Source organism: Calliopsis andreniformis, chromosome 9, assembly GCF_051401765.1.
Source record: "Calliopsis andreniformis isolate RMS-2024a chromosome 9, iyCalAndr_principal, whole genome shotgun sequence".
In the NCBI taxonomy this organism is placed as follows: Eukaryota; Metazoa; Arthropoda; class Insecta; order Hymenoptera; family Andrenidae; genus Calliopsis; species Calliopsis andreniformis.
In genome coordinates this window covers 9,827,977-9,841,991 of record NC_135070.1, presented here as the reverse complement: position 1 = coordinate 9,841,991, position 14,015 = coordinate 9,827,977, and the positions used below count along the sequence as shown (strand labels likewise).

Below are 14,015 nucleotides of genomic sequence, written 5' to 3'. Positions count from 1 at the left end.
AATGCCAGATTGTCGGCGTGGTGGTCGCTTGTCCAACTTTGAAAAGATGAACACAATTCTCTTTGGTGATAGGGAATACGCTAATACGTTTTATTATCTCTTTGAATTTCAGTATATTGAATTAGGGCGAGTATAAATTGGAATCCAAGAATTGAGAGCTAAAAGTGAATTCCTTGGTTGAGAAATCTGAGAATCTGAGAAAGAGGGCTCAAGAATCTAAATATTGAAGGGACGAAGATTTTTCAGAATCACAATGACTCAAGAATTCAAGAAACTAAAGGTAGAGAAACTTATAGAATTGAAAATTCAAGAATCAAAAATCAAAGATTCCAAGAACTCAGTGCAACGAAAGCCTACGAACTCTCCATTTGAACAGATCTTAAAAATCTTTCTCAATCATCGACACAGGCAAATACGTTCATATGTTTAGTCAAGTAATCAGCAATATTGCCCGCCGACACGTCAAATATTTTCCAACACTCTGGAATGACGAGACCCCTCGAAGGGAAAGTCAGAATCCTCAGTTAATAGAAGGATTCCAAGGAACGAGAATCATCGGCCACCGTGAAATGAGTCGGATCCCCCTCAGCAGTTGAACTCTTTTCGCTCTCGAGTAACAACCAATTCATTAGAATCTGTTTGCACGGCGCAGGTGAAGGGCTCTTGATCGAAGCTCTTGGTCGAAAACGAGAGTGGAAATTTACACGTTCTGTGGGCCCAGACTGGCTGCGCAAACAGCCTCTTGTGTACAGCCGACCGACAAACACCGCTGCCATTAATTGCCATTAATTCGGCCGCGTTATGGAGAAGTTCCAAACTTCCACTTGCACTTCGGACGAGCGCCGTGGAAAATTCATCGCCCCTGCAAACTTTCGTCCCACGGTCCCCTTTTTGCGCTTCCCTCCGCGGAACAAAGTATTTCCCCTGGAACTTCGAATATTCGCCAGGGTTACCCCGAATGAAAGGCTTAAAGCTGCTCCTGGAGCCCAAGGGAGGCAGCCTCGAAATCGTAAAAACAAAATGGCCAATACGATCCTGGTAGTCGCGATAATAATAATCAACTTGGGACGTAAAATTAACCGCGGTCGAGTTGCGCTCCAGGTCGACCTGGCATGACTCGTAGATTTTTCCTGGAGCTATTAGGACAGACTGACTCTGCTTTGGCAATAATAACAGTAACAATAACACCAAGTCGTGGAGCGCGGATATGAATATGTATCAGGTACATCTGTTGCCTCGTAGACCTCCCTCGCACCCCCTCCACTCGTGTTATGAGAGACGAGAAAGGGTGCAGACGCGATTCAATATCAGTCGGGTCCTCCTTCGCAGAAGTCGCCAAAAGTTGAGCTAATTCCAGTGGGTCTGCGGAAGCTGGCACATTTTTCCTGTGTCTAGCTGCACGCTCCTTTAATTGGGTTTAATAAAAAGAAATAAACTTATTAATGATACAGTAAAGAATTGTTTAGAATTAAGATTTATACACAAATGATGCTACTTTTACATTTTTAAATATGTATTCCTAAGCTTATAGTTTGATATTTATTGTTACTTACTACTTGATGCTATTTTCTTTTAATATACTGGCTTTTCTCACGACTTTTCAGTGTTTCAGGAAAACCTCGATAAACTAACTTAACACGAGAATCAAACCTGATGTATCTTTCAAATGATTCCAAATTTTACTACCCTTAGCAAAAAATGTTTGGCTAAACCTAAGAATACGAAGTTATTTAAAAATACTGTAGTTTTTAAAATGTAAACTGCTATCGTATGAATATAAAACATATGGGAAAATTAGATGACTTTGGTACGGTGGTATCCTACATTTTCAAATCCTACAATATTTTTAGATAACTTCGTATTCTTGCCTTTGATCAAAAACTTTTTACCAGGGGTAGTATTACTTTCGACAGACTGCTATCAGAGTTGTCGATAAAAAATGTACTATATAAAAGGCAAGAGCAATGAAAATGTCTGAGGTTCCCTTCTTTCCATGTACAGTCCCCCTTTGGGCGAATTATCTTTTCAAAAATATTCTCCACTGGTGCGCAGACTGAAGCGAGGAGACGCAAAGAAGGATTTTATCAGAGCAGGGAATGAAGGCCCGTCTCCCTGGCCTTTCAGCAACAAATTAAGGATTTTAAGCCGAAAGTAATTAGTCCCTGCGAACAAGGTGTCACTCCGTGGAAACGACGAGATGGAGAGTCAGTCTTCATTGTTCTCCTCGTAATCCCCAGGGAACGTCGGTAAGTTTCTCGTTCGTCTGCGTCGAAGAAAACGCTCGCGAAGAATGATTTCTCGCTTTCTGAGCTAGATTAGTCGCCATATCGATGAGCTTCTTCGTCCAATTTTCTTCCTTTTTCCCGTCTGGAACCTCCGTGATGAGAAGTCAGCTCCAAAAGAACTGGACTTTAGTCGTAAATTCGTGCTTAATTCTAGAATTATTTGTTATTAAAAGTACATCTAAAATGCGTCTGAACTGTATCTTACTTCGAGACTCATTCTACTTTTAGCGCGCCTTAGTTCGCGTGCCCCTGGTCTGACACAGCGACGTCAGTAGAATAAGACAGTAGCATGTATGTAGTCAGACACACTTCATCTGTTACTTTAAGCGTTTATTCTATTATTAATGTCTCTAAAACGACGCCTCAAACGTAATTTCACCATTCTTTATTTTAATATTATTTTGGCATGCAGAATCATCCCTTAAAATTTCTGACACCTATTATTGAACACCCTGTATGGTACTCACGAATTTATAATTCGATTTAACCTAATGAATAATCGTCAAGGAAGAATCGTCGTCGATTTAGATGGAACCGGGAAAAAGATTACGATCTCCTTCCCTTTTCTCTCTTAGAACCGCACGAAACGTGACGAGATAATCTTATTTAGCCTTTCGCTCGGGGAAATGGATTATTTCGTACGGCGCTGAAAGCCTCTTGCTTGAAAATCGAGGATCCTCTTTAGTCACTCCACCGGGCGCAGTTAGTTAATTAAAAGGTAAAGAGAATGGGGTGGAAAGAGGTGAAGAGGGACCGAAGGCCGGCCAGACAGCTTGGGATTTGTACCCCGATCGCGGCTGAACAACCCCTTTTCGTTCGAGTTTCGCTGCGATTGCGTCGGGATTCCGATGTTTGCGCTGTTTTATTTGCGATTCTCCAGCGAACGCTTTCATCTATCCCTAGGAAATTACGAGAGGTAACTTTCCCTTAAACGGTTACATGCGTCTGAACGTCGAGAAAAAGACGTCGAACTTGAAATTTTTATTCTAATTAGGCGTTCGACTCTAATCATTTACTTTAATTTTATATAAATGAGAAAAATTTAGGAATTTTAAATAGATAAAAATTAAGATATAGTGTACTCTATAGGGGCCTGCACACGGTCAGTAATATTATCAATATCAAAAAATATTGAAAATATGAGGGTTGAATATCGATAAAGTACGTGATGTTTTATCATTCAAACGTTTAGATTGAAAATTGGTAATATTATATTGTCAATAATATTGATAGTCCGAACCAAGTCTGAGAAAATGAACAATTTCTGAGAGCAGAACAGAGCACAAAAGAATTGTTAATTATATGTGCATCAATAATAATTAAAAATCGTTTAATACGATTCGCTAAAAATATCCACTATATAGCAGTTGCAAGAACGTACGTTATTAGAATTGCACGCGTGCATACGAGTGCAAGGAAAGAGAATAGGGGAGGAGACAGAGGGTCTCAACAGCGAAAATAAACAGCTGATTCGAGGGCGTGAGCAGGGTGCATTTATAAGCCGCGGCCTTTTTTGTAGTGCAAATGAAAAAGACTGCTCCCGGGTTCGTAATCGACGCAAAGTGTCTGAAACTTTTGCAATTTTTGCACAAAGTCTGCTCGGTGCATACACTCCCCTGAAAATTTAAATTCTCCCTCTGTCGACGCTTTTCACCCCCAACTCAGTCACTAGTGAATGTAACGAGAGGTTTAGAAATCGCGCCACGGAAGTTTTTCTCTAACTCGATCGTATCGCGAAAGGTAATCCCGAGGGAGAAAGAAAAGACACCCGGGAGACACGAGGGCTTTCTCGAACGTTCGATGAGCTGCGAATCTATTTGGCTTATCTTTTAAACGGGGAATCGCGACCAGACGAAGGAAATACCTCTCATCCATACCAATGCGAGGCGCTCGGTAAGAACTGGTGGAGAAAAGAAACGCCTCCAGACCTCTCGAACCCATCACGTACTCGTTTACCCTTGGTTCCCACCCCTGCCGCATCTGGGGAGCTTCGTTTACTTTTGATTTCAATTAAACGACGCAATTTTTCCTCGAACCCCTGTGTACAAGCACGGGAACTAAAAAATGAAAGACGACGACAGCTCATTCGTTTGCTGGAATCTTTATTACAAATTTCAGCTTGGAAGAATAACGAGAGTGATTAGTCTTAGAAGTACAGTGAGTGAAGACAATAATGGGAACGTCTTAATGATTATTCGAGACAGTGTTTGTGGTCGATTTTTAGAGTTTGATGCAAGTATGCCGTAGGTAGTTGAAACAATTCAGTAGATAGTCTTTTGCTTCGTGTTTATGAAACAACGTTACTCAAAATAATTAGAAAATTGGTTTGAACGATAAAAACTAATTACTATTATATTTTTGATTTTGATAAATTACTGTAAAAAACTTCGATTAATTTTTCAACTTATACTTCTACCTTTTTTATATATTTGAACTTTTAAAAGTCGTAATGATTGCATTGAATACTTTACATAACGAACTACTATGTAAGTAACAAGATTATTTGAGGACGTAATTTCCTGATTATTTTGAGTAGCGTCCATATCTCAAGTATGAGAAGCAGCAGCTTTAACTAATGCAATTAGGCACTTATATCAATTGACTTGCTGGATCATTGGTGTAAAAATAGAATTACATATCACTGTTACGTTGTACAGTATTTAAAGGAAGCATTGATTCACCGTGAAAAATCACATTAACAAAGCACATGATCTGCAATTAATGTAAAAACCTGTATCTACAAAAATCGACGACTTCTGTCACATATCTAAATAGACCTTATAAACGTATAGTTAATAACAAACTTTCCTTATGCATTATTATAAGCAGTTTATATACACATCTACGTTTCGCAAGAACGTTCATGTCTGATGAACCTTTACATGTGCGTCTAACAAGACGTCCAAATCTTGGTTGCTAAATATAGAAATAGAATAACAAAACGTGATCATTTGCACATAATAAATATCTTCTCTTGTACTATTATATTGATTTATAAGGCACTACCATCTTTTGTTGCTTCCCAAAAATATTTTTGTGCAAACCTAATTATTGCATATAAATTATCTTAATTCCCATTTCACTAATAATAGAAGATAAAAAATCGTTCAGTATTTGTAGACTCTTCTATAAATTTCAGCCAAATTATTGTAAAAGCTTATAAAAATTATACCGATATGAAGTGCAACAAACGCACCACCTGAACAATTACTTACTTAGTTACTTCAATTCTCATTTACAACAGTAATTAATTTGCTTTATCTTTGTACGATAGTAACAAGGCAATTTTCTGTAAGTAATATTACTTCAACAGTATTGATTTTCCCTGACTATAGCGCCAGTGGAATATTTCAAACATTAATTAAACAACAAACAATATTTTGAATCACAATATCGAATTTTTACATGTGGCAAGATTAGTATTCTAAATTTGAATCAAATATACAAATTTTGCATACGATCAGCAACATTTAATCGTTAAATATACTTGCAAGTGTTTCTAAACTTTAACAGTAACAAATTTATTAAAAAAAAAAAAAAGAAAGATCAATATATGCAAAATTTGTTGTATATACACATCTGTCTCATAATTATTAAATACTTTGTATTTAGGAACTACTAGATAAACTAATAATATCATTGCGCAATCAAAACTGTCCATGAAGAAACACAGTTCATGGACATGCATACATATTTCGTTTCTTACTCATCTAACAACTTTGCTCAGTATAGCGATGCTATTCCCTCGGAGCCACGTATTAAACAACTATTTTACCCTGCATGAAGTTTACCAATTTTTCAGTAGTGTACTTAATCCTTTTAATTCAACTCAATATCTTTCTCTCACTTTTTAGTCGCCATTATTTTGTCGATGCTTCAATATAGCTTGCCATATCCTCAATTCTATCCCTCCTCTACAAAAGTAAACAGTTAATCAAACACTTACCTTTTATACACAAATCTTAAAAAAACCATTTGTAATATTTACCTAAGATTAAGCCTGCGAATATCATCACGAGTAACGTGACACAAAATATCCTCCAGTGTGTATTGTTCATATATAAACTGTAAATGATAGTGATTAGTGTCATTCTTTACTTAAAAACAAATATATTTTAATATCAGTCAATAGGACTTACTCGTTCGATTGACGCTTCATCTATTTGAAGATTTTGCAGCCATTCGAGGAGAGCTTGATCTGTGGATGAAGTTAAACTAGAATTTGCATCACTGACAATCACTGGTACTGGTTGATATGGAGATGCGTTTCCAGAGATAGAAGAATTATAACTATAATAATAAATACAGGATAAATGAAATATTTCTTGTACCCCTTAAAATTAATAGATGAAATCAACGAGGATCTTACCCAGATTCTTGTCTCATAATTCTCCTATTCATAGTCTCGCAAAGTCTTGTCAAATGATTAACTTGAGCTCTTTGTTCCTCAAGAGCTTGTTGTAATAAAGTCTGATACGACTTCTGACTTTCGAGTAATTCTTGAAATAATTTCATGTTCTCCATTTTTAACGCTCCCATTTGATCTCGATACTCCTTCCAATATTTATTATCGATCAAGTCGCCGGTTTTTTGAGACTTTACGGAATTAACAGTTGATACACCAGAAGTGGATCCTTCTTCTGGACCTTGACCGCCAGGCTGCACACGTTCTTGACCGAGCAAGTTGGCACCAAGTTCTGGAAATTAAATAAAAAAACACTTCTTTCGTTTCTCACCGTTAAACTAAAGAAATAATAAAAAATGGCTATTTAAAAATAAAATGTCACGTGTATGTCAATGTACATTAATATTTTCAGATAAGATTTTACATTTCTTTCAAAACGATTTTTAGGGATTGTGACTCTCATGGAGAACAGTAACCTGCTTACTGGACTCTAGATTCACAAGAGATCCCTTATTATTGGTGATGACTTTCCTTTGAGATATTTTTAGAGTTGACACGATAATACACTCCATATGTATCGCACTTGATACGTATATACAATACACATCTGCTACATCACCAGATAACGTGAAACCGTGTGAAACTAGATCTTAAAGTAAATCTAAAAAATCATTCCCCGTTTACATCGATAACAAAATTTCTTACCAGGAGAAAGCACAGTGATGGCAGCTTGAACAGCATTTCTCACTAAATTATCCAATGCAAACATCCAATGAGGTTTTATACTGTGCATTCGTAAAACTTCGTTCACTGCAGTTTGAAAGAGGTAAATCGCCAGATTGAGGTGATTTATGGCAGTAGAGTCGAAATCTAATTCTTCCTTTAACGTTCGAATGGCAGTTACGATTACTTCTTGATTCTGCTCCGCAATATAATCCCTTAGAGCACGCATTAGTAACACTAAATGACTCTGAAAAAATAGAATAAATAAAGAAAATACTGCAGATAAAAAAAAATAAAAAAATAAAAATAGTTACCAGTTGAAGAACAGTTTGATCTTCTGCTTGATGTATGCCTCTCATCCATACTTCACAAATCTTTGCTTCATCTTGAGTTAGGACTCTAGTAAGTGTCATTCTTCTTTGACTATCTTTTTTCAGTAAATAAAAACCTTCTTGCTCTTCCCCAGTTTTTTGACCTGGTTGGCCTGTTTGACAGTGTCAAATACAAAAAAATTAATACACTAATACTAGAGAATAATGTCCTAAATATTTTGATGTCATTAGTAATCGCTTACCTCCCAGTTCTACTTCTGGTGATAACAATCCACCAGAGGAGCTTCTTCTAGTCATTGAAGCTCCAGCTGTATCGGTTTCACTTGTCTCTATAGATGGTGTATTTCCAATCGTACTAAACATAGAAAAACTTGCATTTAAACATCAATTAGAGTTGCGTTTTTATACTGTGAAATTTTAGTTTGCATAATGCACGTGTCACAAGGGCAAGAATATTTCCTGGCAGAACCTCTGATTGGAAATAAACCTGAATACATATAACAATCACTGAAGCCATGAAGATATTTTGAACACTATCTCAAGATGATGAATAGTCAGAACTGATGATTGAGAAACATGTATATGATGTACTATGTAGCCACATGTTCAATATGTTTCTATTGTACTTGTTTAGTATATTAAGGTTCAATTTGTAGTATCATTAACTGAAAATATACGTATACTATGAAGAAGATTAAAATAGCACAGGGATATATCGGTCTTCTTTGCTTTTCAAAGCGTATAGTGAATTACACACAGATATTATGTACAGGAAGCTCCATTGCCCACAACGCATAAACGTGTAGCAACACAAAGCATTGCAAATATCTTTATATTAATTAATTATAATAATTAATATTAATAATACTTAATCTCTTAACTTATACCAAAACAAAAATTAACACTGTTATTTTATTAAGAATGTATGTACATGTACTACTATTATTTGTTATATTTTTTACGATCAGTATTAACCGATTATGACGTTAGTACTGTACCTGTTAAAAGAAAGGGTTGTAGTAGGCATGCTGATGGGAGACAGAAGGTGTGCTGGACTGCGCTCCCTCAAAGGGCTTGACTTTGTCAACCCTCCACTGCATGTAACACTTTTAGATTATATTTTGTCATAATAAATATTTCATAAAAATATCTTATAACTATTCAAAAACATCGTATTCCTTTGTAAAATAAAAACTTCAAATAAAACTGTCAGCGTAAAATAATAGAGTTAAAAAGTACATATTCAAATACATTGAATGCAATGTATTCAGATTTATTACTTAAAGTAATTATTCATACTGAAAAAAAAATAATATTCACATTGTGTGCTATAAATTGCTTCAACTGGCACAAAAGCTATTTTGACGCAGGACATATGAAATCGCGTTCGATGACAAAGCGAGACAAACGACTGAGAATGTTTCTAAATTCTAATGACAAATCGTTTGCATAAAATTACGTGTTACATAAGCAAAACAATTACACTACCTGTCATCTGACTGTGAAGTTTGTATAGGAGCAGCAGAAACAATGTGGTTGTTGTTCGTTTTATCAGATTTGCCTAAACGCTCGAGCCTGTCAGCAGGTACTGAGATACTTCGGCTGAAATCTGGTGGTGCCACTAATCGAGTTGTTTTCTTTTTTCTGTGTACATGTATTAAAAACAATAATTATCTATTTACTTCCATAATAACTTGTTTACATATATTACGTACTCATTTAAAAATGGATCTTCCAGTAACTCAGCTGCTGTTGCTCTTATATCTGGATTCGGTTCAAAGCAGCGCAATATAAAACTTTTTGCTCTTTCTGTTAACTCTGATGGAATTTCGGGATGTATTTTATAATACCCCACCTGTAAAAAAAGAAGACAACTTTTAGTGTACATGTATTAACATATTATTTTTTAGTGGAATTTTAATATCTTACTTTAAAGACTGCAGCTTGAGGTGAGCCTAGCTCAATAAATGGTGGCTTACCAGTCGCCATCTCAACTATTGTGCAACCCAAAGACCAAATGTCTGCCTACAATTCAAGTTATTATATAATACGTTTGCAATATGAACTAAAAATTATGCGTGTAAAAGTTGTAACTTACAGGAGCACCGTATCCACGCTGACCCTTGTCAATAACTTCTGGTGCCATATACTGTAATGTTCCAGTGAACGTTTCTGTACTGGGACATAAACCAGCTAAACGCTTCGACATACCAAAATCTGAAATCTTTACTACTCCACTATACGTGTTTACCAAGACATTATCACCTGAAAATAATAATTATAATAAAAATTTGAAAATCTATACACATAATATCTATAAAAATAAAAAATCTATATACTTCATAATATTTACCTTTAATGTCTCGATGAACAATTTTTTGATCATGCAGATACTTAAGACCCTCCAAAATTTGTTTAGTGTAATAAGCGATTGTGGATTCGTTTTCTTTGAGAGGCCCCCATTTTGATCTTAGTAAGGCTGACAAGCTTCCTATAAAAATAACGAATGTATAATATGTTTCTTTACCTGAAAAATAATTTTGTTTGCGTACCTCCAGGAACTTGTTCCATAAATATTTTGAAGTATCCATCTTCACTTACTGAACCAAGATATTGTACAATATTCCTGTGCCTTAATTGACTATGTAATTTAATTTCTTCATGCAGTGGTTGCACATCCCCCAGATTTCGTTCACGAATCTCTTTCACCGCGATTCTTACTTGAGTGTTTAAATCTCGGGCAGCGTACACAACTCCATATGTACCTTTACCGAGAATTATCCTCTTGTTCTGATCATCTAACTCGTACTCGAACTATAAAAAGATGAATTTTAATAACAAACATCGGATAAATATAATCACTTTAATAATAATAATGTATCTACGAACCTTCATTCTATCGTCAGTCATGTAGGCGTCCAAATCTGTGACCATGCCTTCTTGATCTCGAGTCATTTCCAAGATCAAATTATAGAATCTTTGTCTGCATTGCACAGATGGAAAATACATTTGGAAATCGTCGGAGTTCTGGTGAACGTATAAAAAGAGGCAGCGTTCGTCCCTTTTATACAGGCTTACGCTGCGTATCATGTTCGCGGTGAAGAGCCAATCGTGTACTTGCTTGCAATTGTTCTTCATACTATCCAAACATATGTTCCATATTTGAACTGATTTTTCTTCCGCTCCGAGGTTCACATTCACATAACTCGGCATGAAGATCTTCGAAGGCTCTAGCACTAAGAGCTAGAAACAAAAGATCAGTGACTAATTCACGTTTTTACCAAAAGTTAATCTTACTATAGAATTGTCTCATTTTAAAGTCAATCTAAGGACCTGCACTAAGAGCAGTTTTATATTTATTCTTACTTTGACCCAAAATGTACAGAAGTAAGCTGGTTTGGTAACACAATATTATAAGCCATAGTCTCCCGAAATTGGAAACTGGATCCTTTGTAGAACGATTCCATTTATCAACTTACTGGAAACCGTATACTGTCTCCAACTTCCGATTTTGTGGCTTCGACAAAGTAGTCCATCCAAAAAATAAATATTTGCTCCTCTGGTGAAACCTCGGCTTCTTCGTTCTTTTTACGAAACCTATCTATCAGCGATATGTTCCCTATTGTCGATTTCAGGTACCTATCAACAAAATATTTACATTAATATTTGGAAATTTTTATATCGATTCATAATATTTCGACAATGACTGTGATACGTACCAATTTGGTGGCTTCAGTTTGAACATACACTCCGCGGCTTGGATAGCTTTCGAATAATCCTCGGCTAGTACACTGATCTCGAAGAACGTAGCTACGTCCCAGTAATCCTTTAAACTTGATAAACTACCCTTCTTGCCAATGAGATTGTTTAACACCATGCCTATATGTTGTAACTCTTCGCTTTTTGAAAATTCGTTCCCAGCTATAACTAGTAACGTGGCGAGATTTATTCCAGCGTATTCATTGGGTTGAACCTAAATAAAAAATTCATTTATTATAACTCATTTAATTAAAATATTTTTATACTATGAGATAGAAAAAATTATGTATTGTACCTCAAAGCCTTTTCTATACCAATGAATTGCATTTTTTAAACTTTCTTCATCAGTGTGTCTACTTTCTACAAATTTATCCTTGTATATTCTCCCACACAAGCATAACATATCAGGAACATGATTTTCTTTTTTCTCTAATGCTTTTTCTATAACTTTCAATGCTCTTTCTCGATCGCCTTCCTTATTTCTTCGATTTAGAGCAAATGCATACAAATATCTAATAGCTGGTGTGTTAATATAATTTTTGTGCGTTGGTATTGTTCTTAGATCATCAACCAGTTGTACCATTGCATCATAATCCTAGATATCAAGAGCAAAATTTAGTATGTCATCTACATTCATACTGTTTTATCAATGCATCAGTTAAAAATTACCTGTATTTCCCGAAAGGAAATAAGTACATTCAAAACGACTTCTCCAGACAGAACATTTGGATCATCCAGTCGTTTGCGCATATTGTTCAAAGCTTTTGAAAGTTCTTCGCCTGAATATGTTTCGCGTGCTTTACGTAAATCCGCTAGGAACTTTTCTTTCATATGTGCTCTGCAAAAAATATTGTATTGTAGACCAAGAGAAGTATATAATATTGATGTCGTGAAAAAGCTAAAAACTCACTTAGATTGTACTTCAACATCCTGAAATAATTTTTTAAGCTTCAATGTAAGATGTTGCTTTGGATCTATTGCTTCTTCTCCAGTGATTCTAGTAGTAGCTGGATTTGTGGCCACACATGAACCACATTCTACCACACGATATGAAACAAATGTATAGCTGCCACATGATAGCTATGAAGTGAAAACAGAATGTTTAACTGAAGTATTTACATATAAATAACCATTACAATACCATGTCCAGATATCTACCTTGAGTCTAATTGTTGTTTCAGTGTCTGTATCATTATGTAATAGAATATTTTCTTTCATGCCAAAACTTTCTCTCACACCAAGATGATAGAACAAAGCAGACTGTTGAAGCTGAATACTTAAATCCACAACAGCTACATCTGCATTATAAAATGTATCAAGTACATTTGTTTCGCCAAAATCAAGTTTCTCAAACTGAAAAAATAACGAATAAAAATATTTATAAATTTGAAATTAGAACAAAATTTTAAATCACAGAATCATTTCTGCTACAGAGAAAGCTAATAATATACATGTACTTTCTACAGCATCTAACAGTATTCATACCTGTATATGATGCATATTAGCATTAACTAAATTGCACGCTTGTCTGACTTCCTCCAAAGCTCTTCTTCTTTGAGCCAAATGCTCTGGTTGTTGGAGATCTAAGACACAAGCTACATCCATTTTGGGCCTTCCAGAAATTGTAGTGTGCCCAGAAACATCACTATGTGTACCAACACTATCTGTACTAGAAACACCCTCTATGATTACTGATTGCGAAGCAGCTACAAATAATTATTTGGTAAATATTAAGAAATTTTCAAATCTTGGATAAAATAATTATTACAACAGTAAATACCAGCCATATCAGCTGTATCCCCACAGTTGGTAATCATATTGCACAATTATTTTGTACTGAACACAATAGATGATCTTCCTAATGTCTACTCTATTAATTTTTGGAAGCCTTGATGATATTTATCTATACATGAATAAAATATACACATTAGTAAAGCATTTTTTTCTATACGATAAATATCGATATCTACAGCACAAAAAATTACCATTACATAGAAATCAGTGAATTGTTGTCTACAGAATAACCAACACATAAGGAATACAAACGCAAAAAGTGAAAATCGTATAATTTATACGAGTTTCGCCTCAAATATAATAAACGCGAAAGCGTAGTAATCGTATTTGAATATTACTCGTCTTTCCAGACTCGAGCTCACAGTGGAACAATAAAACGTAAAATATTGAACAAATAATCGGCTTGTGATATTGGCCCGCGCAAGCTAAGCCGCAATCAATTTATCGCGCATCGTATCTGTTAATAAATGATCCTCGTTACGCAGTTACTATTCGAGCGAGCAATGGTGCACAAAATACCTTTTGCACGGCACATCATAGACACAACCATCCGTTTGTTCTAGAACACAAATATGAAGTGGAGGTCGTGCATACGAGCAGACCCACATACGAGACAATTCGCATAAAAAATGTTCTCATTGGTTCACAGATGGCAGAAAGATCAGTCCTCCGCCGGTATAAAAATAGAAACTCTTAAGATAGAACCACAGACGATGT

General features: G+C 35.6%; 1 protein-coding gene across 1 annotated transcript; it reads right to left on the bottom strand.

Moving 5' to 3' along the window:
* Window positions 1-6,061: 6,061 nt before the first annotated feature.
* Window positions 6,062-13,831, bottom strand: Ask1 (apoptotic signal-regulating kinase 1). Its single transcript, XM_076385215.1, has 24 exons — window positions 13,818-13,831; window positions 13,285-13,407; window positions 12,990-13,210; window positions 12,663-12,857; window positions 12,415-12,584; window positions 12,174-12,342; window positions 11,800-12,099; window positions 11,465-11,718; window positions 11,225-11,384; window positions 10,635-10,988; window positions 10,298-10,559; window positions 10,099-10,236; window positions 9,844-10,010; window positions 9,675-9,770; window positions 9,461-9,600; window positions 9,234-9,389; window positions 8,744-8,839; window positions 7,988-8,100; window positions 7,728-7,897; window positions 7,396-7,660; window positions 6,655-6,982; window positions 6,425-6,575; window positions 6,274-6,350; window positions 6,062-6,199 (listed from the first exon to the last, which is right to left on the bottom strand). Exons 2-24 carry the CDS (start codon window positions 13,319-13,321, stop codon window positions 6,136-6,138), a joined length of 4,083 nt encoding a protein of 1,360 aa, XP_076241330.1. The 5' UTR covers window positions 13,322-13,407; window positions 13,818-13,831; the 3' UTR covers window positions 6,062-6,135.
* Between the last annotated feature and the right edge of the window lie 184 nt (window positions 13,832-14,015).